We start from the raw sequence: 25,533 nt of genomic DNA on the forward strand, positions 1-25,533 counted from the left end.
CAAGACTTCCAAAGAGAGGTATGGCTCAGAAATGGAAATTGATGAGCTGCACCCCAGGCTTGTACACGCGAACCACAGACTGGCAGGGGTTGGAAGGGACCTCTGGAGATCATCTCCTCCAGCCTCCCCTGCCAGAGCAGGTCCACCCAGAGCAGGTTGTACAGGAACGTGTCCAGGCTGGTTTGAATATCTCCAGAGTCAGAGACTCCACACCCTCTCTGGGCAGCCTCTTCCAGGGCTCTGCCACCCTCACAGGAGAGAAGTTTTTCCTCATGTTGAGGTGGAATTTCCCATGTTCCAGTTTGTGCCCATTGCCCCTTGTCCTGTCCCTGAGCACCAATGAGAAGAGGCTGGCCCCATCCTCTTGCCACCCGCCCTTTAGCTATTGCTCAGCATTGATGAGGTCCCCTCTCAGTCTGCTCTTCTCCAGCTGAACAGCCCCAAGTCCCTCAGCCTTTCCTCAGCAGAGAGATGCTCCAGTCCCTTCATCACCTTTGTAGCCTCCAATGGACTCTCTCCAGTAGTTCCCCGTCCTTCTTGAACTCGGGGGCACAGAACTGGACACAGTTCAGGAACCAAACCATTTCTGCAATCTAATGGAACTTCAATATAAAGCACATATACTTGATGTAGAAAACACACTCCAGCCAAACTCATTTATATCATTATAAATCTCAAGACAGTAATTAGGGATGGAGAAATATGGTCACAAGAGGTACTACCCCTGCATTATTTTATTATGTGTAACACGTGTTAATGTGTCGGTTCTCAGCCGGGTGAAGGACACAGAAGAACAAACAGGCTCCTGGGAGTCGGAGTCGGTCTCATTAGCGCTGCCATGTACGTGGGCATCCTGCCTGAGACAGAGCTGATCTCAAAACATCCTCCTGGAAAAAGCTAGACTGAGATTCAAGCAAGAAGAAAACCTCGGAACCTGCTATGTTTATGCCTAAGCAGCAGAAATGTGCTCATGAACTGCGATTGCACAAAATTAATCACAAGAAGATCTTATTCGACTATATAATCTACCAGGAAAAGGTGCACCACATGAGTAATATTTTGCAAAATTAAGGTCTATATTTGCTGACCAAACCAAACTAGGATCAAGTAGCAAAATATTAGAAATCACTCTGAGAAATCAGAATCATTCATTACAAGGAAAATACGAAAACAATGACCGTGATTTTTTCAATTAGAAACTCAGCATGGCAGCTGCAGTGCTAATACGCTTATAATTAAGCTTGCCCATTGCTCACAGTAGATTTGTTTCACGTTGCCTATAATACTGCCAGACTTCCATTGCTAGAAGAAAATTTTCCCAAGCCAATGTCTATATCTATTCAATTTTTATAAATTCCAGATAACTGTAATTCAGCCACCCATCAGAACAGTTTTAGGGTAAAAACGCCATTTTTTACCCGTGTTTAAAATAAAAATCTTTGCAATCATTTCATTAAAGAGTTCCAGTTGCCTCTCTCTTTTTGAAATAGGAATCTGAATGTAGATCTTGGACTGCTCAGTGTTACATCTCTTCTTCTGGACTTCTCAATCTGGAATTTAAAGCAGAAGCCTCAAAGCACATTGCTTTCTTCCATCAAACAAAAAACTCTGAAAATCAACTCCCAGGCTGTTCTTTCTCAAGAAAATGCTTATTGTACGCAATGACCTAATACTCCTACTAATTAGTTCATTTGGCTTTCTTAAGCTTTCCCTGAACCTGCGCTCCTACCTCACTTCCACCAATGTAAAGTGTGGGTTTAGGGCTTGATTTTAAAACTCAATAATAGCACAAGTTAGAGAGCAAAAGTTTGTGTAAGACCTTTTCAAATTCTAACAGAGGTGATATTATTTTAATCTATGTGATAAACTGGTAGGGGACCAGCTGAAATTAAATGCTGAGGGACAACTAGGATATAGCTCGGCAAATCCAGGTCCCAGCTGAAGAGTTGGACTTCAGTACCAACAACTGGCACATGGAATTTGCGCTTATTCACTCACACCCAGAAAAAGCTGTCTCAAAATTTAACTTGGAAGATCTCAAACAAATAAAAGTGATAACAGAAGGAAAAGAAACAAGTTTCAGGTTTAAGCTGATGAAAATTCTTGCCTTAGTAAGGACTATTTAATTGAGTACAAACAAATCCGTTTAGAATTAATTTTACGATAGTAGTTTGCTATGACACCGTTGCAGTTTCTATATATTGTTTTTCAAAAGGAAAAGAACAAATGGTAGCACTTCTCGGGGCTTTGGTGAAGGTTGTTCTGTTATGGTTTGTTTCATTTTGGTTTTAATTTGTAAAAAGGTTCAATTCTTTGTACACTGTAAATCAAATTAAGGCCTGCCTGGGGACTCATCATCCCAAGCATCTAATGAAGAAAATACATCAGGGCTGATGCAAATTTATTGGATGATTTCTGCACAAAGGAAACAACAAAATAGCCAAGAAGAACCACATATTAATGAGGGAACAGATGATATTTAATTAAATAAATATTTTCGGCAATGCTCTAAGGAATCAAATTATATGGGTGTTCGACAGCCAAATTTTGAAGCAGGTTACTGAGATTTAAACTCCATTGCTCATTGGTTTGCTTTCTCCTTATAGAGCGAAAGTACCTAAGTGACAAACAGTTCTTAGAAATCAGGCATAGTAATATCACACATTCTCTACCGATGTTTAATTAAGAGTTTCCTTGGAAAAAAAAAATCTATTTTTGTTAACTCTATATTTATGCTTACTACAAGTATTTTCATTCCTTCCATAAAAATAATTAATCAAGTTAATTATTACATTACTAATGTAATCTTAAATACTGCACTGAAAATAGGTTAGAGAATTTTAAGGATTACTTATTTGGATGGTAAATTATGGGGAGCTTTGATTAATAGGAGTCATTTTAAGTATTTTAGGAATAGTACAGCAATATAAACACTGACAAAGAATCTGGGTTGTGTTGCAGGTGAGGCAGAAGGCTAATTTTCTATTTCACCTGACTATAGCCGAGTCCTGTGACTGAGAGGTTACAGATACAGACCCAAGCAAAGGTTCACTAAAGTAAACCCGCGCAATAGAAATGGAAATTCTGTTGGTCCTCATTGTGTATCTGGTTTGGCCTTCGATCCTCAACAGGAAAAGGTTGTAAAAAAATCAGGGTCTCCATAACAAACCAAAATATTCAGGATTATTATTACATATGGATCTTATTTATGTTTACTGGATTATTTGGCTATTGTTTTATTTTAATTTAGTATGTTTTATTTTATTTTAATTATGTGGAGGGAGAAAAAAGCTTTAAGCAATGACTAAAATGGCTGTCCTCACTGAGGATAGTTGGGCTTTAGTCATGGACCAAGTTAATCCTACTTTATTCTAAAATTGAAAACAATAAAAACATGATACTATTTCTACTGACCTTTGACTGTATGCCTACACCATTTGGTTTCTCAAATCACTTCGAAATCGTGTACAGCATTAATGGCTGAATAGCTGTAGAGTCAGTCGTGCCCATTTGGCAGCAAATCACGTAAGTAAACTGAGATCTTTAGTGCAACTAACATCTCAGGAAATTCTCTAAAAGGCACATACCTGAGTTTTACTCACACTTGCTAACACTCCTTATACAGCAATCAATGTCTCCTTCCTTTTTTTTTTAACTGAGTTTGTAATTGGAATCACAATGAACTCAAGTTACCCGAGATCAAGTTTTATCATTTTCAGTACCTGCTTCCAGCCAACAGCACTCACCCAGTTCTGAGATTCTATTAGCAAACCTCTATCTCCCAAGACTTCCCACTTTACGTGCAACTGTGGCTACAAGGAACAAAGGCCACAAAGACAGAATTTGACTTTTTACATTCCTAAACCCAGTGGTTATGTTTACAAGAGCGAGTAATTCAGTTCCACCAAAATAAATCAGTCAACAAGCAGTTGTTGGTGAAGTCCCAATCAGGACATTATGTGCAGTGCAAGATGTTATTTGGGCAACACTTACTCTGATCCTCTGACTCCATCTGTGTGTGAAGCTGCCCGAAGGTCAGTCACTCCTTCAGATTTTACTTTCCAATATGATGAGTTGGTTTAGTTTCCTCCAAAAGGAGTCTTAGTGGACACACCAAACCAAACTGATAGAAAGGAGGGATAACTGGAGGGTTCCGTTTAAAACAACACTAATGCTGCAAACAAATTTTAGACCATTCTTTTCTCTCCCCTTTCATCTGATATCCATTTAGCAAAATTAGAAAATCCGCTTTTTATGCAGATGAGCAAACTTTTATTATTAACTTCATCCCAAATTGCTTACATGTCCATTAGCAAATACAAACACAGAAAACCATTAACGATCCGATAGTCTGCAAATAGTCTGTGGTTCAATCCCATAAGGTAGTTCATTACCCGAAACGAACAGGAGTTGTTCAAAAGTCTTAACAAAAAGCAGAAAAATCATATAGAACTAGTATTTGCAGGCAAATGCTAGAAATGTGTTTCTATCGCTTCCAGTAAATCATGTAATGGCCTATTCTTCACCATTACTCCACCCACACTTTTTTTTCCCTGGGATTGTTATTGAGGTTCAAAGATTTATAGGAGAGGTTTGCCAGCAAATCAGCAGTATTTTGAATCTTCCCAAAATCACAGAATAACCCTGACTGCACTTTGAACTAAAATATCACGTTATTCCTCTTTTGGCAAGATTCATGTTTATTAGTCCTCTCGACTAAAAGAGAGGGAACTGTTGTCCATCAGGCCTCAGGAACATTTTTAACGACGATATCTCACTGAAGAAACAGACTCTGTGTGCATATGGGAGATAAAAGGAACATTAATCTTGGAAAAGTTATCAATAAACTATCTAAGAAAATGCAAATTCTAGTTTTCATTATTATTAATCATTGATATTGGGCACTCTCTTGCTGGGAGCTGAGCAATCTGGCTCTCGGCCAGTAAAGCACTTAAGCACTTTCTTATCTTTATGCATTGAAGTCAGTGTTACTATTCACATGCTTAAAGTTAAGCGCGTGTAAAAGAGCAGAATGTTCAGCCTCGCTCCAGCCTGAACCCACCAGAAAAGCACAGCTAATGGAATATGGAAATACAAAAAATAAAATACTAGGCCAGAATGTTCTACAGATTGAAATAATGTTCATTTTTAAATAGTTCTATTCCTCCAAGATTTGCTCCATTTCATCAGGTTGACAGTATGACAAGCACGTGTGCATCCAACAGAGGAGAAAGATTTGAGGATTACAATTCAAATATTATCTTATAATATTTATCCCAGTATCTTATAAAACTATTAAATGCTGGGGGACTCGGTTCACGTCTGATGTAACTCTGGCTGGAATCAAAGAGTTGCGGCAGAGACGAAATGAGCCTTCTCTGTGTGAGAGTTTGTGCTTTTCCCGTAGATGTTGGCAGACTTCAGGATGTTAAGCTTTTGTAAACCTCCATTAAAGAGCTTTTATGTACTGTTGCAGTTTCCATAGAAACAGCAGATCATAATTTCTGGGAGAATATAAAACCTTTTTCAACACATTTGATAGTAATTTTCTCCAAAATGACCTCCAGGTAATTAATGTGATAGTTTGACCCCTGCTTTAACATTATTTTCTAAGAAACAAGCTGTATTGCTCCTTTAAAAATCTGAATGCATTGTTCGTACTGGGCAAAAAAGACCTTGAAAGTTTGGGATCTACTCAAGCAGGTATTGAATATGGGGCCAGTTCATGTTTCTGCTTCTTTTAACGCATTTCTCTGACCTTGCAGGAGATTACACATACGGGTACGACCTCTGGGCCTTTGCAAAATTAGCAGTCAGAGAAACCTGCCAAGCGAGACCGAATAAAAACCCCAAGTTGTCCATCTCTCTAAATCCCACTGAGAATCTCGATTCTCAAAACTTCAGAATTTATGGCACGATTTGCACACAACGTGAAACACTTTGGATGAAACCGTAGCGATCACATTCTCTCTCTGAGCAACGCGACCTTTCTGGAAAAGCTGACGGCGGTGCCAGGAGGACCCCACACCTTTCAGAATTTTACATCATTTTCACAAGACAAAAAGAAAACCAAGTCAAACAAGATTATACTTTAACCCCACACACTTAACTGAGATGACTAATTACTATGTACCTCAAGAATTTATTAGAATTTGATTCCAGTGGTGGTATTAGACATTCTCAATTTTGGAAAAATGTTATCAAACTTTGGAATTTAACTTTGGAAATCTATTGCTGAAAACCTTCCCTGGTTATATCTGTCCTAAATCTTTATTTATCCTGATCTGCTCTTTCTAAATACAGGAGTGCATCAATTTTCTTTCTCTCTCTTTTTCATTCTTTTCAACATCGCAATTCTGTTCTCCATTCCCAGCTGAACTCTTTTTACCAGGCAATACCCTCCATGTTCACTTATGGTTCTGTATTTGTAGTTTGTTCATGAGACGATCTCATGGGTCACCTGTTGGTTTTCGAAGATCCATGTCCTAGTTATGTACTTCCATCTTTTTTTTATAGTTTTACATAGAATGGCACTTTTGTTCAAAAATTAGTAAATGTAAAAAGAAATCAAATTAAAGGATGCTGCTTTCTCTATCAAAAATTTGGAAGTCTTCTCCAAAAGGGATTATTTGCATTTGCTCATCAATATATGAAAACCACCAGCTGATTAAAAGCATCATGGAAAATAGATGAGTGTCTCCTCAAACAATTTGGACTACTTCATATATTTATTTAGACATATATATTGAAGTACAAAATAGATATCACTGTTTCTGAGAGCATTAAAATGTGCAGAGCCGCAATTTTGTCTCCTTCTGAGTCAGACCTTCAAATTGTTCAGTTCACACGGAAGCTAATTTTTCGTTGGGATCTGTTACTATTGGAAACGCTGCTCTGCTCATGGACAGCATTTTAAAATATACGTGTATCTCTTTGCCATGGATCTCAGACACTTCCTGCCTGCTCCAGAAGGAATTCTTTTATATGCTTAGTAGGAATAGAAACTGTTGGACTGCTATGGGTTGTTTGTTGCTTGCTTCAAGAGATGCCGATTTCTTGCATAAACTCTCGACCACCTCTTGTCTATATTGAGAAGACTTTATGTATGACTGTATTATATGATATTTGTACACAAAAGCTACTTCTGTTCACTCTTGGGGGGGGGGGAGGAAAGAATGTTTCTCTTTTACAAATATTTCAGTGGTTTTTTCCATGGTTCTCAGGATTTGACCAAAGTGTCCAAGTATTTTAATAGGTTCTTCAGCCTCTGGGGTGTGAAGCGAAGGTATTATCTGAAAGTGGCAGAATGACCCCAGGGTGATGCTCATAGGAAACCACTAGAAACATAAGTGAAAAACTCCAGACTTGTCTTTCTCACACGAGAGAGTTTAGAGTTGTATTTCCATAGAGAAGGGGGAAAAAAAAACCCAAACCCTGCCTTTCTTCTTGTATTCTGCATGACCTTGCAAATATGCATTTAACCTCATCACTTCACTGGAAGGACTAACATAATTTCAGTTTTTCAGAGAGGCCCTTACCACTGTCTTCAATCTCTTTTAATGTCATCTGAATACCCACGATTTTAATTACATCTTTTTCCCCCGGGACTGTTTTTCAAAAAATTTAATCTTTCCTGGAACTTTAGTTTAGAAAAATCACAACCTCCAGCTTGATACTCCAGTATTTATTGCTAAAGAACCCTGGACTGGTGGGTTGGCTGTCAAAAGCTGCCATTGTCCTCTCCTACGTGTAAGGGCCACTGCTCAAGGGTTGTCCCCTTTCCTGTCCTGTAACATGTTCTAGCTACAAAATGTGTTCTAATTAAACTTCTCATCGTTAGTAAACTTTCTCTGTGACCATCTTTCTCTAGGGCAAGCAAAACGTGTTTGATTCTCAGTTTCCTCATACCAATGTTAAAAAACAAGCACCTGAACATGTATAACCTGAAGAATCAAGTATAGAAGGGAGTTGCTCATTCCCAGAATGTTCAGCTGATTGCCCTCATATTCCACTAAGTGTATTAGGTCATTTTTTTAATCTTTCTTTATTAACATACTAATTTATCATAATAATCATAATTTATTATCATGCATTCTGTAGAGAGCTAATTTTTCTCACCTTGTTAGTCTTCGAAGTGCAAGAGGAAAACTGGATTTACCCTACATCAGCATTTGCTCCATTCCTGGCAGCGTGTCTCTGCTGTGCTGTGCTCAGTCACCGGTTCTTGGGAAAGAACCATAAAAGTGACGTGTGAGATTGAACTTTATCTCCCCAAGCAATCCTTAACAGAGCTCAGTGCTCAGGATTTCCAACAAGAAACGGCCATTGCTGTATCTACTGCTCTGCTATTAATTAAGTGGAAAAGTTGCCTTCTTTGCTGATTTAGTCCCTCAGTTTTCACCTTTCTTTAATTATTTATTGAGGGAAAGCATTTTGAAACCTACTAAAATCATCACGGATGTTGGGATTGAGTGCACCTTCAGCAAGTTTGGCAATGACACCAAGCTGTGTGGAGCGCTTGACAAGCTGGAGGGAAGGGATGCCATTCAGTCCTTAAATTTGTTACATGCTTCCTGAACTGGGAAAGGGAATTATAGCCAGTTTAACACTTTAAGTTGCGGATAATATTTCAGAAGTGTGTGACACCAAAGCCCTGAAAAGCAGAGGGCAAGACTTCCAAAGAGAGGTATGGCTCAGAAATGGAAATTGATGAGCTGCACCCCAGGCTTGTACACGCGAACCACAGACTGACAGGGGTTGGAAGGGACCTCTGGAGATCATCCAGTCCAACCCACCCTGCCAGAGCAGGTCCACCCAGAGCAGGTTGCACAGGAACGTGTCCAGGCTGGTTTGAATATCTCCAGAGTTGGAGACTCCACACCCTCTCTGGGCAGCCTCTTCCAGGGCTCTGCCACCCTCACAGGAAAGTTTTTCTTCATGTTGAGGTGGAATTTCCTGTCTTCCAGTTTGTGCCCGTTGCCCCTTGTCCTGTCCCCGGGCACCAATGAGAAGAGGCTGGCCCCATCCTCTTGCCACCCACCCTTTAGCTATTGCTCAGCATCAATGAGGTCCCCTCTCAGTCTGCTCTCCTCCAGCTGAACAGCCCCAGGGCTCTCGGCCTTTCCTCAGCAGAGAGATGCTCCAGTCCCTTCATCATCTTCATAGCCTCTTCTGTACCCTCTTCAGCAGTTCTCTGTCCTTCTTGAATTGGTGGGCCCAGAACTGGACCCAGTGCTCCACACGTGGCCTTACCAGGGCAGAGCAGAGGAGGAGGATGACCTCCCTCCACCTTCTGGCCACGCTCTTTTTAATGCCCCCCAGATCATTGGCCTTCTTGGTCACAAGGCAACATTGCTGGCTCATGGTCATCCTGTCCACCAGGACTCCCAGGGCTCATGGTGATCCTGTTGTCCACCAGGACTCCCAGATCCTTCTCTGCAGAGTTAACGAGTCGGAAGAATGGATTAGTTGCACAATTCTGTTTCCATGTCCTTGTCTCTACCTACAACCTGCCCAGCACAAGGCATGGAAAGTCATCACCTGCCCCGTGAGTAGGACACCCTAAAGCAGCTCGTGCACCAACAGTGACTATAACGAGAGCTTAGACAACTACTGCATTTAAAGACGTCGAAATTCAGGTGTATTAACTTGGAACTGAATCCAATCCCTAATGTGCATTTTTATCTCTCGACTGCTCTTCAGACTTTTGGCAATTCTTCCCCCACCTATTTCCCATATCTTCCTGTACGGATCGAGTTGATATTATGCTGTTACTCTTCATTTTTACACTAATCACTTCAGAAAGAAATTTGTAAAGTGTCCAATTTCCATTTAATTTGGAGAGCTACATACTTAACTATCTTTTGTCTACTTCAAGACATTCACCATCGTTTGCAGGTAAAATAAAAGGAATGCAACAATAGGGATACTGATAAAAATTCTTATTATTATCCAATCATTTTCCAAAGAGAAAATTACGATTTGTTAGCACTCTCCAAATAATAATTCAGCACACAAATCTTACTTTACCCAGAGAAAATATCCTACATACAAACATATTTATCCTGTTGTCAGCCATTTACCATCCACCACCTAATCCTCTCCAGCACTAATCTTTTGTAACACATTAAAATATTCAAACATGCTTTCTAAAAGGAGATGGTAGAAAAAATACATTATAAAAAAGAGATAGATTTGGCAATATCACCTTGAGGTCACCCTAGAACTGTGACACACTAAGCCAAGCATTATATATACATCTATATATACACACACACACATACATATATACTCTCATAAAGAGATGAAGTTGGTATCTGTAAAAAGAAAATGTTGAAAAATGGCAGAAAATTACCATTGTTTCTTGGTAGTACATTTCAGAGATCATTTGATATGATCATGATGAACATGATTACTTCACGGTTTTTTATGTTCTTGAATATGATGTAATGTATCAACACATTAATTGAAATTTTGGTCACAATTAGCATGTATTAAATTCCTGATTAGTTGTATGCATTTAAAGCACTTTAATTGGTTTGTTTCCATTGATATAATGTAATGTGTTTTAAACTATGTAATTTAGAGGTGTGTGTTTAGTTATCATTGATTAGCTAATCAATAGTATTGTCAGAAGTGTATGAATGCTGGGTTAATTATGTCTGAAACTCACATTTCTCAGGAAATAAGTGATATAACAATTTTCCCTCTGGCTGTGTTAGCACATCATTTGCTTCTTTTATTAAGTCATGCAGATACTAACATGAGTTTGCATTATCTTTCTTTTTTTGCAAAGCACTTGAAAAGTCTAACAGATCTATTCCTCTGATTAACTTTTAAACTTGTAACTCCAGTGACTTCTAAGAAGAACTCGTATGAAATATTTACAACACATTCACACCAGTGAAATTAAAAATTCAGACACTGCAGACAGGAAAACTGGCATCCTCTCTTATTACAAATTCTGTTTTTTTTTTTTTAGTATTAGTTTGTGAGATCTTTATTCAAACTGAGCAACATTTGGTGCCTCCCGTCACCACCATCGGCTGCAGCGAGGCTGAAGTGGCTGCACTGCCAGCAGTGAGGGGGACTTTGGTGTCAAACAGCTCAGTAGAACTAATCCATGAAAAACATGGTTCAGCCAGAAATATCACTGAGCCCCTGCATTTTTAGATTTTTAGAATTCTGAAAAGTTATGTAGAAATTTGAAGATTCTTTATTTGTTGGATTAGGATTCTCCAAATGACACTTAAGATTATTTTTAAAAATACTTTTTTTAATACCTACTCTATATTTTTTCTCTTCTTATCTGAGTTCATCTTGCCATTCAAAATCAAAATTTGTTTTCCTATGTGAATTTGTCCTTTCCCATTTAGCAGCTTGTTTTTTCCTCTGGTTTCAACGGAACTGAAATTTTGTTTAACAATAATTGTTTGAGCTCTGTCATTTCAAGACATTCTTATACAGCAATTTCAAAAGTGATATTCACCTAACGGTGAGATATATAAATTTCTAATACAGTGAAATACAATGTGCTTTTTGAGGTTGTACCAAATTATAAGCAAGAATTCATGGATTATGAAATCATGGATATAAAACGTTTGTTTCAGAACTGCCCAGTTCACTTTGCAAGCCTCAGGGATAACGGAGAACCAAACCATGCTGTGTTATTTTCATTTTTTCCATGGCTCCCATGTCACAGCCAGAACAGAAGTGATTACCAAGCTACGGGTTATAGCCAAAAAACATATTAAATGTTCCTCAAAACCACCACAGTCAAATTTCAGGCACTTAGTTTAATGCTTTGGCTTCATTATCATATCATAGGCCAAGACAGCTTAGAAATTTCAAAATAAATATTACCCAATGCTGGCTATGTTTCCAGCGGGACACCACAAGGTTGTAACAGTTCCTCTGACTACCAAGGGCTTTTGGTGAGTCACATAGCTAGGCAAGGGCTGAAGGGGTTTTCGTTCACTCCAGGTCATCAGGAGACTCACGTTAAGGTTCACATCTCCTTCCTTGGCCCAGGGTAGTGCAGATGAGCCCCATGCTCAGCCCAGACTAAGACTTGGAAGGGAGTTAGCTGATCATGGATGGAGCATCTCACCATTTTACTGGAAAGATTTAGTGATGAGTCCACAGTCACAGAGAGCATTGGGCACAAGTGGACATATCAGCTTTGACCTAGAAAGCCTTTGGTTCCAAACCAGTTTACACTCCCTCTTTCTCCCTTTCTCTCCATTACTCTCTGCATCTGGTACTGAAGCAACTGAAACCATTTAAAACATGGAAATTAATAATATCTATTTTAGTAAGAGGTGTCTTAAAAATTGTCTTTCATCTCAATATGGAAATGTTCAGGAAAGTCCAACTGACTGAAACAGTCCAAGCTTTAGAAATTAATAGCAACTGCCCAGAGCACACATAAAGACAAACCCTAGGCAAACACTATCTAAAATGCAAGATGGTCAATATTTAATATAAAGGCAAGAACATCTACACTGGATCTGACCAAAGGTGTTTCTGCATCCCTTTCTCTGATAGCACTTTAGATGTTGCCCAGGGAACAGTATAATAGGATAAGCACATCACGGTATTTCCTTGTACATTCTCTTATTTCCAGTTATCTGCACTAAGGGCCTCTCTTAGAAATGATATTTATTGTTCAACAGCTCTTCATGGATTTTTTTTCTCTGAATTTCTCTAAGCAACTTCTGAGCTCTTGTGAACTCCTGGCATTCCCAGTAACCTTTGCCAATGAGCTCTAAGTAGTCCAGTGGCGTGAGCCACCGAACCAAGAGACCCCCAAATTACGAACAAAGTAAACCACATTTCCTTCAAGTGTGAAGAGGTCTCCAAAACATTAGATCTTATAGATGACTTTTTAATGAATAAGCAAGGTATTTTTTTTCATTTTAGGGATACTTCAGATTGATTTAATTGTAATTACCATGTTCCTCTGCAGCTGGTGCAGTTCTATTAATTTAAGTTATACTAAAGTGCTCAGCATTTCAAATTAGAAAGATAAAATGTCCAACATTTCAATAAGAACTTTCTGCACAGTATGTGTCACCCAGCAAATTCATGATGTTATGGTATAAATCCTTTCTAAACACCTGATTTGGATGTCTTGTGCGTCTCACCCACTGCTTTGCCTCTCAGAAAGAACACGACCAACTCAAGTTGAATTTTTATCTATCATCATGCACAGTTCATGCTCTCTTCTCGCTGCTCCCAGTTGGCCCAGTAAACCCAAATGAATCTTGACCCTTTCCAAACTCCAGGTCGATCATTTCAAGAATCAGTCAAAACAATTATTATTTATTTCCACCCCACCGAAACAGAGGTAGTTAAAACAACGTATCCGTGGCTAATAAAACTACCATCTTAGGAGCCACAGGTACGAAAGCATTTAAAAGTTAGGACACTCACAGGATATAAAATGAAAGATTTTCAAACTAAGCAAGCAACGTGTGCACATCATCACAAATTGTAAGCAATAAAAACACAACAAGGCACTTGCCCTAAGCATTCTCTGATAAGAAGCGTGCATCATCGGAGGATGCACAGTACCCAAAACCAGCAACGCGCCAGGAATTATGCAAACAACTAAGAAAAAACTCGTTATTTTCAACTCTAAAATCCGGACGTACTGAGTGAACTAGAAGCTGCACGAGGATGGATTAAATCTACACCCATTTGCTTTTGAGCTCTCTTTAATAAGTTCACAATGAATGACATCTAACCTGAACGTTTTGTTCAGTAATACGCCGGCACTGCCTTACCTCCCAACTAATAATACATTTCGGCAGAAGATATTTATTTATTTCATTGTTTGTTTTTAACCACTGAAAACTGAAAGAGGCTCCAGAATGGTTGCACAGAATTACATCATTCATTTCTTGTAGCTGATATCCCTTCCCCCTCCTGTGTCACTTGATTCTTGACTGAGCTAAAGCACTGAAAAATTAGACTTCATTTCAGTATGCTAATAGCAATCTATCCAAAACAATGTAATCAAGGCCTCATGTGCTCCTATAATTTCATTCTTGACATAAGTCTGACAGCTATTTATTGTTGGAGGGAACTGTGGGGAGGGGAAGAGAAAAATTCCTGTAATTTCCCCTCCCCCAACAAACACAACAGCTTTGCAGTTTAAAGCAGGATCTTTGTGAAATGCACAAAATGGTAATAATCATGGGGTTTACATATGTCTTGTCTTAAGCAATCAAGGCAGAGAGTTAACGGAGAGGCACATTCAGATGTGCCAATTCCCAAACTGGCCACCTCTGATGAGCCAGCTGTGAGCTTCAATTGTCACATTATAATTTAGGCAAGGAGGGGAGGGGGGAGAGAAAGGCATCCAGCTCCACACTGGATGAACATAATTATTCACAGCAGGATGCTGCAGAATTAATTTAGCCAATCAGAATTATAGTGGGGGCTGGGTATCGGCAGCAGCGAACGTGAAAGAAGAGAAAGAAGGGAGAAAGAAAATCAGGAAAGGGATTAAAAAAAAATGCAACTAGCACCTTGCTAATATTTTGATTCTGCATCCCTCAGTGTACTTGGAATACAATGAAGTGAAAACAAAACTGTTACATAGATGTTCCTGGCGCAACGGGGCTGACTTGAAATTAGAGAAGCTGTGAATTCGGTTCATCAGGGAAAAAGCCAACAAGCTGAGGGGTTTTGCGAAATATCACATAAAACACTACCTGGCTGTATCATACGGAATAATATACTATCAGAGAAACATAAATCTGGGAAGGATGCTTGCAGTTCTGCATCGTTCTGGTATAGCACTTTAGAAATTCTGCCAAAACTCCACTTAAATAAAAGAAGAGGCGTGTGAAAATAATCCCCAGCCCAGGCTGGACTCAAACGATGTCATCCCCATCATTTTACCTCGCAATCTATCACACGTTTTGTGTCGACAACTTTTCCTGGTGTCAGTTAAAGGAGCTGAGCTGGGGAGTGAGGAGCTGGAGCTCTGCCATCAGAGGTCGGGCGTTCTGGACTCAGAGACAAGGATTTTGTTTAATGATGGCATTAAACTGATCACCGGCCAACACTGAACAGTATCGACCATCCCTACGCTTCGGCATCAAACCCCCATTGAGACGATGGGAAGCTCACCATTCTCATATGTTTTTTAAGTTTTCTGTGAATTTTGAAGGCAGCATTTCCTCAGTTTACAATTTACCAATGGTTTTTTTTCAGAACTTCGAAGATTTATTTTTGGTAGCAAAGAAACTAGCAAGATATATAAAGGAAATATTAAAAAAATTGCCCAGGGAAGCTGTGGCTATCCCATCCCGGGAGGGGTTCAAGGCCAGGCTGGATGGGGCTTTGAGCAACCTGGTCTGGTGGGAGGTGTCCCTGCCCAGGGCAGGGGGATTGGAACTGGACGATCTTTAAGGTCCCTTCCAACTCTAACCTTTCTATTCTATTCTAAATCAAGCAGAAATGCATATTTTCATTACTTTAAGCTGTTAGTGTCCAGGCAACCACTTCAGCTCAGCTCCTCAGGTCACCGAGAGAGTAAATTCAGAGAGAAAGAATTCTTCTTCCCATTTTTATTCACCTTACAGAGAACAGAGCAGGACCAGAACCAGAACCAGAGAAGTCACGCTCTTTGACCCCAGCATCCTCCTTTAGCTGAAGCAAAGGATAATACAATCTCCGCTGCCTTAGCCCTTTTGTCCCTTCTCCTGCCAACACCCTCTTTGCAGGGACAGTTGTAAAACTCAAGGGAAGATTGAAAAGATACAGAATATTTACTGTGCTGAGCTATCTAGACTTCGAGTGTTGAATCCTCCCTCCATAAATACAAATATCTCTCTCTTTTCATAATATAGGGGAAAAAGAATTTAGATGACCTTAAGCTTTAATTCTACCTTAAGAGATGCTTAAAGAAGCAATACATAGAAAATGTATCTCCAGAGTACTCAATTCATTTCCACTTAAATGAAAAAATAAAATTATTATACTGCAAGGCAGAAACTTGCTTCTTTTTTTTTTTTTTCTTTTCCTGGAATTATACAAGCATGACAAATGTAACCGATGCAGAATCCTTGAGTTCCTGTAAAAGTTAACTTAAGCTTCTGCTCTCTGATTCTGGTAATGGTGAGAAAAATGACAGGAAGGTTGGTCAGGTTTTATTTCTGGCAATAACGTTTGATGTACACCACTGTCAATGAGAACCATGATTTAATCTGTAAGGATATAAGGCCTTGTGGTAAAAATGGTATAACTACAAATCCTGATTAACAATCACTGCAACAGTAAAATTGGTTCCCATAGCAACTAGACTGAAATTGTACAACAAATGGCAATGCCATATCAGATAAATCACTCCACGAAATGTCCCTTTTTGGAAACCATTTGGCTTTCTGCTACCTTCATCTTTAAGGACTTGCAAATGTTACTTTCAATCTCCTGATCCTCACTGCTCATCCTCTAAATTCCATCATCATTTGTTCTTCTAACAACCAAGGTAAAACAAATAAAATAAAAGTAATAAGGAGACAATATGGTATTTAACATCTGAAAGCTCATTCCAGATCCTGGCAGTTTAAAAACATGCACATTCCTATATATTTTATAATCTTTTCTCTTTTCATTTGCTCTATGTTTATTTTATGGTATTTCCATATCTTCAGCTTCCAAAAGCAAATATTAATTTTAGATATTCTGCATTTGTAAAACATATGACTGCAGTCGCCCTCTTTGTATGCGTTGCTCATGAAGACAAACACTGTAACCAAGGAAGATGTGCACTATAAAAGAAGAAAATCGCACTTAGACATGGAATTGGAAATTACATGTTAATCACTAACAAAATGTACAAAATCTGTTTCAAACTGCATTAAGATTGACCCTTGACTTAAAACATGTGTGATTCCACCTACGTAGCCTGTGCACAGTTTGATTTTGTGAAATTGTTAGTACAGAAGTGCTTGAAGAAGTTGCATATTAATCAATGTTTTTGAGAACCAGCCACCTGCTATAATGACTGTATATATACAGGGCTACCAAAATATAGGGAGACAGGCAGATAGGTACATAGGTAGGTAGAGAGACGGATAGACAGACAGACAGACAGAGCCCTATATAGAGCACCAAAATGGTTAGGGGTCTGGAACACGGGACAAATGAGGGGATGCTGAAAGAATTGGTTTTGCATGACAGTAAGAGGAGAAGGCTGAGCCAACCTTGCTGTCCACCTAACTGGAGGGTGTAGGGAAGGTGAAACCAGACTCTTCTTGCAGGCATAAACTAAAATGACAAGAGGCAGCACACAGAAGCTGAAACATGGGAGATCCCAACTCAAAATAAGAAAGAATAACAAAATTATCATAGACCTCGTCAAACGCTGGGGCAGGGCTCAGAAAGACAGCGGGTCCTGTGTAGCCCTTGAATAGTCAAAGCCCCTGAATCACCTGCTCGAACTGTTTAACTAAAGACCTCAGGAGGTCCCTTCCATCTACCTGGTCCTAGGACTCTGTCTCCACTAGGCCAGGGACAGCACTCACCCCTTAAATTTTAGGCATAGAATCATCGAATGGTTTGGGTTGGAAGAGACCTTAAAGATCATCTAGTTCCAACCCCCCTGCCCTGGGTTCAAACATTAACATCCAGAGTAATTCTTTGAAAAGAGGTGGGAGAAATCAATCTCCATAAAACACTGAAAAGCCTCTCGAGCTTTTTATGCTCCAAAACCAAAGCATCACTATTATAAAAGAGCTGAGAAAGGGCTCTCCTTCTTAACTGAGAGGCGAGCCAAGACTAGACATGGCTGCACCAACCCAAAGGAGAAGAACCTCCTTTCTGACAAGACGACAAGAGCTGCAGGAGGAGGACCCTGGAAACCTCAGTGACGATGGAGAAAGTGAAACATGAAAGGGTTGCCACAATTTACTGGTTTTGTCTGGACTCATCTACCTGCCCAGCTACATAAACACTATCTCTTTGCTTAATCTATCACAAACCTCTGAACCACAAACCTGCAGAGCTGACATGACAGGAGTTCTTGGAGATGGAGAGTTTACATTGGCGCTGCTCAAACAACTGAAGAGTTAAATTTAAATGACCATGTCTCAGCTCCTCAAAGAGAGGGATAAAGAGTGGACCTGCTCCCCCAGACTGAGCATCAGCCTCCAGAAGCAGTTCCTGGGCTCGGTTTTAAATCCATGAAGCTTTAAGATGCATAAAAGGATCTCGAGCAGACCCATGTAGGTATGACATGAACCCAAGAGTTCAGCAGAAAAAGAATGCTGGTGAAGAGCAAAAATAGCAGTTTTACAGAATTTTAACTACGAGCTGGCACCAAATAAATAAACCTAAATGGCAGCCAAACAACTTTCAGCCTCTTAAGACAGGCAGACTTTAAAAATCACTTTGTCCACCTATTGTCACAGCTGAATAGGTATGAATAAAAAGAAAGGCAAAAGCTTTAGAAGGAGATATATATATTGTATCCTGATCTGAAATGCAGCATCATGATCTGAGCTTGAAATGCTCTTAGCGTTTCTGTGCAGGAGTACTATTAATACAGAACAAATGCCACCAAAAACCTGGAACATATATATTTAGGAAATCATTTCAGTGGGGCTATTTTGGGAACTAGAATATTTTAAGCAAGAATTTGATCAACAGAGACAACAGTTTATAGACTGAAGTGTAGCAGAAAACTATCTTCTATTTATTCTCCCCAATTCCATAATTTGAGTGAATAGTGTCAACTCAGGAAGTAATTCAGATAAATATGAGCATAGAATTAACCAAAATAATTTATGTTGGTTAAAGTAAACTGTGAGAACTATAAAATATAAAATATATTTTATTCTGATGACTATGTGAAAGTTGCCTGGTGATGGCACCTGAGTTTTCAGTCCATGATGAAAACTGGACTTGTCAAAGCTCAAGGAATCATAATTATGTCCTAGTCTTTTGTTTCATTAACTAAGATACTCATATTAAAAGGAATTTTGTATCTCTGGTGACAACAAATTAGTTCAACCAAGGTCTCTATCATAAAAAATAAAATTTATGAGCATCACTCTCTACATAGGGGACTTTTTTGAACATATATGTTCAAAATATATGTTAAATATATATACATATATATATACATATATATATATATACACATATATATATATATATACACATATATATATACATATATACATATATGTTAAATGGTCTTTCCTTGCCAGAGCAGTGGCAGTACGAAGAGATGTCCAACACAGTTCTGTGAGATAATCTTTCTTTACAGCTAAAATTGTAAAGCAAAGCCATGTTATTTCCATCCATAACTGTCTCCCAGATTCACACAAGGTGCTTTCCCCTTCCACACAAAACACAGCTGAGGTCACCGTAGTTACTTGCCACTGAATTCTTCTGTTAGATCCTACTACAGACACCAAGTTAAAACTTGCTGTATTTAATACTTTCAAATTAATTGTGCAACCTTCTGAAACTCTCTAACCAGCTGCTGCTATAATATTGTAGCTGTGATTGATGCACCAGCAGTGTGAATTTCTACACACCTTCTGGCTATTTCCCTGTGTATATTTTTTATTTTATGCAGGATTTTACACTAAGAGCATCCCAATGTTCCTTTTTTTCCCCAGATTCTTTCGCAAAAGAGACTTTTCACAAGGGCATGTAGCGATAGGACAAGGTGTCATGGCTTCAAACTGAAAGAGGAGAGATTTACATTAAATATTAGGAAGAAATTCTTTGCTGTGAGGGTAGTGAGACACTGGAACAAGTTGCCCAGAGAAGCTGTGGCTGCCCCATCCCTGGAGGGGTTCAAGACCAGGCTGGATGGAGCTTTGAGCAACCTGGTCTGGTGGGAGGTGTCCCTGCCCAGGGCAGAGAGGTGGAACTGAATGGTCTTGAAGGTCCCTTCCAACCTAAACCATTCTCTGATTCTATGATTCATCAATTTTTCCATAGACCTGACAAGCAATTAACAGATAAAGATCACTCTAATGATTGACTAAACGTGTAGGACTAAGGGGTGGTGGTAACGACCTCAGCTCTCCACCCCGGGCACCATCTGGGTGCAAGTATGACAGCAAAGCGCAGAACATCCCGGCCCATTCTCTGGCATGAAGCCACTCTGGCCGTATCCACATGGATCTCTCTCACCTTCCAGACCAGGAAGGTGGCACCCAAACTGGTGCAAGACTGTCCCTGTGGTTCCACCCAAAATGTGCCCAGGGACTGATAAAATGTTAGTTACATGGGACCAAGAGCCTTAAGACTAAAAGTGTATAGAATACATTAATAGTACATAGAATATGAGTTTCAGCTCTCAGTAATTTAATTTACTAGCATGACCATAGCCTGCAAGCACCTATTTTTTTATCTCTTTCCATTCCCATACTTCAGCTTGTCTTAGTATATCTCATTTGGGACAGCATTTCTCCTTGTATAGATATTTATGCCGCATACAGCTCATCAGTATATCACACCAATACTGATGTATCATTTCTAAAATCCTATTTTCAGAGTTGGTACTTATTTTTCACATAAATAAATAACTCGTGCAGGATGTAAAGTGGTACAAAAGTCTTACACAGCTGTGCAGAATAAATATATTTGCAAAGTTCTGCCTCTTTATTCACAGTTTTAATGCCATTTTCTCTGCTCAAACTGACTATAGTATCTCCTTTAAGAACATTTTTTTCCTCTAGTATGGAATTGTATAGTTCTTGCAGACAATGATACGGAAAGGCAAATGAGAGAATGTTCTTTATTGACTTCTGCTGTGAAAAAACCCATGCAAATAGCATTTTAATGCTTTACTCCAACATAAATCTAATTAAAGTTATTCAGAAGATGATACTAAAACATTAAAAAGTGAAAATAAAAATTGCAGAAAGCAATGAAGTGATAGCAATCTATACCTCAAATATTTTTTATTAAATCATTACCTTGAATATACTTCCAAGTTATTTATTTAGTCTTATAACAATAACATCTGTGCATATTCATTTGCTCCTCTTGTCTGGGACAGAACTTAAAATCTGTATGTTAAGAGATCCCCTTATCGTGACTTTACAGGTGCTCTTTTTGTAAAATTCATAAATTCAGTAAATCATGCATTCATCTATTTGCCTATTGCAATTAACTCAATTTCAGTCTTCAAAATCGTTTTTTTTTTCAAACCTCCAACTGGTTTAAAATGTCAATCACCACATTAAAAGGAATCTAAGGTTTACTGGCCCAATCCTGTTCCCATTAGAATTAAAATGAAAATTTGCCTTGACTTTGTTGAAGTGAGATTCAATTCTAAAACACCTTCCAGAAAAATAAATATTTATATGCACAACACAGCACACGAGAACAAACGTTAAATACTATGAAAGGATATGATTTCTTTTTCTAAAAGGAATTTTTACACAAACAACTTATAAATAATTTTTTAAATGTAGCAGAGTGAATATTTACCACCTATACGGAACAATAACATTTTTCCCATCTTTAAAATGTAATCATATTACTCTCAGTAATTACCTGGGCAAAGTAAATAGAACTTGCCAATAAAACAGAAAATTAATACACATCATATTTCTCCATGAAATATAGTATTTCTCCATAATTACACTGGGTCAAATTTAGAGGATGATGTGCTCAGTAACCCAAAGATGTTTCATAAAAGCACTTGCAATAGGAAAAAAAATAGATATATATATATGAAACTGAACTGTGAATATCAGCCTCTTTTTAGCAGAAGGAACAAGTTAATCTTCATTCCAAAACATTAAGTCTTGTTATATGCTACTGTATCTTGCCGGTACACTTCACCTCAGCTTTAAGGCTGCAAGCTGTCAAAAAGTCACAACTGATAAAACGAAGAGTCAGATCAGATCCTTGGTCCTGGAATTTACACTGAGAATATTTTTTGAAGTCATAACCCAAGACAGGATTATTTATTGTGTCGTATCGAAGAGACATAGACCTTTCTACAAGCTAAACCCACTGAAGTCAATGAAGTCACACTGGGCTTGCCATCTCGGAAACATTCTGCTTATCTGAAAATTCCCCTTTTTATTACAGCAGTTATCTCAGTTCACACACTCACGTCTCAGTATCTGCAGTGTCACTTATGATGGTGTGCGCGCACATGTTTTATTATAGGAGAAAACTGGTACTTTCTCTGTTGTTTCAAAATATTGCGAGTTTCCCCTTTTAACTGGGGGAAAGGCTTCCATTTTTATTGATTCTTTTTAACTTGGGGGTGTCTTTTTTAACCTACGGGGGCAAACTTTTTAGAAGGGATAGGACAAGGGGTATGGGGCTATGGTTTTAAACTAAAAAAGGTAGATTCAGACTAGATATAAGGAAGACATTTTTTATGCTGAGGGTGGTGAAACCCTGGCCCCGGTTGCCCAGAGAGGTGGTGGATGCCCCATCCTTGGAAACATTCCAGGTCAGTTTGGACAGGGCTCTGAGCAACCTGATCTAGTTGAAGATGTCCCTGCCCATAGCAGGGGGTTGGACTAGATGGACTTTGAAGGTCCCTTCCCACCCAAACCATTCTGTGATTCTAGAGTTGTCTAAGACAGCTTTGCTGATCCAATGCTTCCTTTTTCCCTTCTGTAGGAATTCTTACCCTAATCATAGAATGGTTTGGGTTCGAACGGACCTTAAAGATCATCCAGTTCCACCTTCCTGCCCTGGGCAGGGACACCTCCCACCAGACCAGGTTGCTCAAAGCCCCCTCCAACCTCGCCTTGAACCCCTCCAGGGATGGGGCAGCCACAGCTTCTCTGGGCAACCTGGGCCAGGGTCTCACCACCCTTACAGCAAAGAATTTCTTCCTAGTATCTCTTCTAAATCTCCACTCTCTCAGTTTGAAACCCTTCCCCCTCGTGCTATGGTGAGGAGTCCTGTGGCTCCCCTCCCTGATCAAGAGTCCATTCCCACCTCTCCTGAGATGGGGAGGGACTCGTTAGGGAACACACCACCCACTGAAACACAAGTGTCAGAAAAGGTTCACACGCAACCCAGCGCACGCTATATCCAGCCACTGTAGCCATATGGTAGAAATTTTATATACAAAACCAAAAATATTTTTAATATTTATATCATTTTCTGGGGCTATCACACGTGCAGTAGGAAATGGCAGTTTACTTTGCATGGGCAATATGAGTTTTATGTACTACTTATAACAATGCTATTGTCATGTTGATACTTGGTACACCAGGAGCAATGAGAAGAAACCTTAGGCAGGGTTTCTGCACATCCACAATAAATTCTCATCTTGCTTACAGAGTATTTGAATGGCTCTTTTGTTATTGCAGAAAGAATCTGACAGTGTTGATAACGACACAACCCTGTATCTTGCAGCACCTTTGAAAGCTCAAAAAGAACTTGTCAGTTCTAAAAGTAACAGAAAATCTTCTTCTGACTTTAACTCATGGAGAGAAATCAGTGCATCCACAAAGACAGAGGAAAATGCCTTGAAAAGCCTTTGAAGAAACAAAGAACTAGCAATAACAACAAAAAAGAAACAAAATTCTTGCTGCTTTTTAGGTGACATACACAAAATCCAGCAGTGCAGAAGTCAAAATGTTAAAAATTGTGCTAGTGCCACAGAGAACCCTGAGGGGGCTTACATTAGCACAACAAAAGTTCACATACACAAGCTTTGATGAAATGAATATGCACTCTTCTGCATAGAATATGAAGTTACTAAGGGTGTCAGAACTGCTGTGGAGACTATTCTGATGATGCCTTTAATGGAACAGAGAAAAAAATTATTTGCTAACATTTTATAGCCCCTTCGTGTTAGAGAAAACTGTGTGGTACAAAGGACAACAGTGGAGTTTCCTCGTTGACAGAACAAGATCTTCTGCAGGTCTTTAAACTAGGTACCAGTCACCAACGAGGCAGTCCCAAAATCATCCCTAGAGGATTTCAAAGCCGGGCAGACATGGTGCTGAGGGACATGGGTTAGTGGTGGGTTTGTCAGTGTTGGGTTGACGGTTGGACTCGATGATATGAATGGCCCCTTCCAACCCGGACAATTCTATGATTCTGTGATTCAAACCAGGACACTTACTCAGCACAGTTCCTTACTCTGTGTCTGAGAGAGGGAGAAGATGTTTCAAGATGTCAGTAGGAGAAAAGAAGACACCCTGACTCAAAACTGCCAGACAGGCTCCTTGGGTTGGGTATTTGTACAGTATTTAGGCAGCTTCCAATCCCAGACTCAGGAAAGTAATATTATGAGGCATATGCCATGACTCCCTCCAACCACCCCATTACTTCTTTAAAGTTGTCTACAAGACTGGAGGCAATTAATGAGAACTGTCATTGTGTCCTCAGAAAATTATAGATAATACTACTCAAAATATTACAAATAAGGTGCAAAATAAATTCATAAAAGGCAACATCATGGGCTCAAGTCTAATTTTAAATGTGCAATCACATTTTAAAACCACCCACTTTACAGCAAATGCATAAATATACAAAGTAATCAATTTTATCAGGTAGGTGGCAACGTACTAGTGTGCATCTTAGGGATGGTTTTCAAATTAACTTGTCATTTTTTTAAATTACAAACACTAGTTTATACCATAATTTAGTATACCATGAATAGTGTATCTAAAAAAAATGTTCACTTCCTGTCTAAATATGAAAATAATGCTTTTCCTATCACATAAAACTAATTATTGTAGTTTTGCATGCCAATTTTTTTCAAAATCACATTATGAATTATTCATAATGTTGAGTTAATACAGTTATTTTAATGATAATATCTCATCAGAAAAGTTTTTTGAAGAAGAATTAAACACACCTTTCAAGAAAAGAAACAAAGACCAGCAAGTTAAAATCATTCTTTCAGTACTTTTAGAGAGATTAAAGTTACAAGCGAATACAAACTCAGTCTCTTCAAAACCAGGCAGTTATTTGGATTCAGGGTGACCCTTCCAGCCACACTAAAATTAAAGTGTAAAAGCTGTGCTAAACTAGAACAAATGCAGACTGTATTTAAGCAGAAAATAAGTTCATAGAGTGGTTAGAGTTGGAAGGGACCTTAGACACCATCTAGTTCCAACCCCCCTGCCATGGGCAGGGACACCTCCCACTAGACCAGGTTGCTCAAAGCCCCATCCAGCCTGACTTAGAAAGTTTCCAGGGATGGGGCAGCCACATCTTCTCTGGGAAACCTGGGCCAGTCTCTCACCACCCTCACAGCAAAGAAGTTCTTCCCAAGATCTCATCTCCATCTCCCCTCTTTCAGTTTAATACCATTCCCCCTCGTCCTAGGGCTCCCCTCCCTGATCAAGAGTCCCTCCCCAGCTTTCCTGGAGCCCCTTGAGGGACTGGAAGGGGCTCCAAGGTCTCCCCGGAGCCCCCTCTTCTCCAGGCTGAACCCCCCCAACTCTCTCAGCCTGTCTTCATAGAAGTGCTCTCGCCCTTGGATCATCTCCATGCCCCACTCCAACAGGTCCATGTACTTCTTGTGCTGAGGACTCCAAAGCAAGACAGAGTAATCCAGGT

General features: G+C 39.3%; 1 protein-coding gene across 2 annotated transcripts in view; it reads right to left on the reverse strand.

The window, feature by feature from the left end:
• MSRA (methionine sulfoxide reductase A) overlaps positions 1–25,533 on the reverse strand; it is a 278,878-nt gene that overhangs the window by 201,696 nt on the left and 51,649 nt on the right. Inside the window, exon 2 of one of the 2 annotated variants that reach the window (XM_074153498.1) lies at positions 17,232–17,283. The exons of the other annotated variant lie outside the window; for it this stretch is intronic. Within the exon in view, the coding sequence (XP_074009599.1) occupies positions 17,232–17,283 (52 nt within the window). The remainder of the gene's footprint in view (positions 1–17,231; positions 17,284–25,533) is intronic. 2 annotated transcript variants of the gene reach the window in all.

The sequence above is a fragment of the Numenius arquata genome, chromosome 9 (assembly GCF_964106895.1).
Source record: "Numenius arquata chromosome 9, bNumArq3.hap1.1, whole genome shotgun sequence".
Classification (NCBI taxonomy): Eukaryota; Metazoa; Chordata; class Aves; order Charadriiformes; family Scolopacidae; genus Numenius; species Numenius arquata.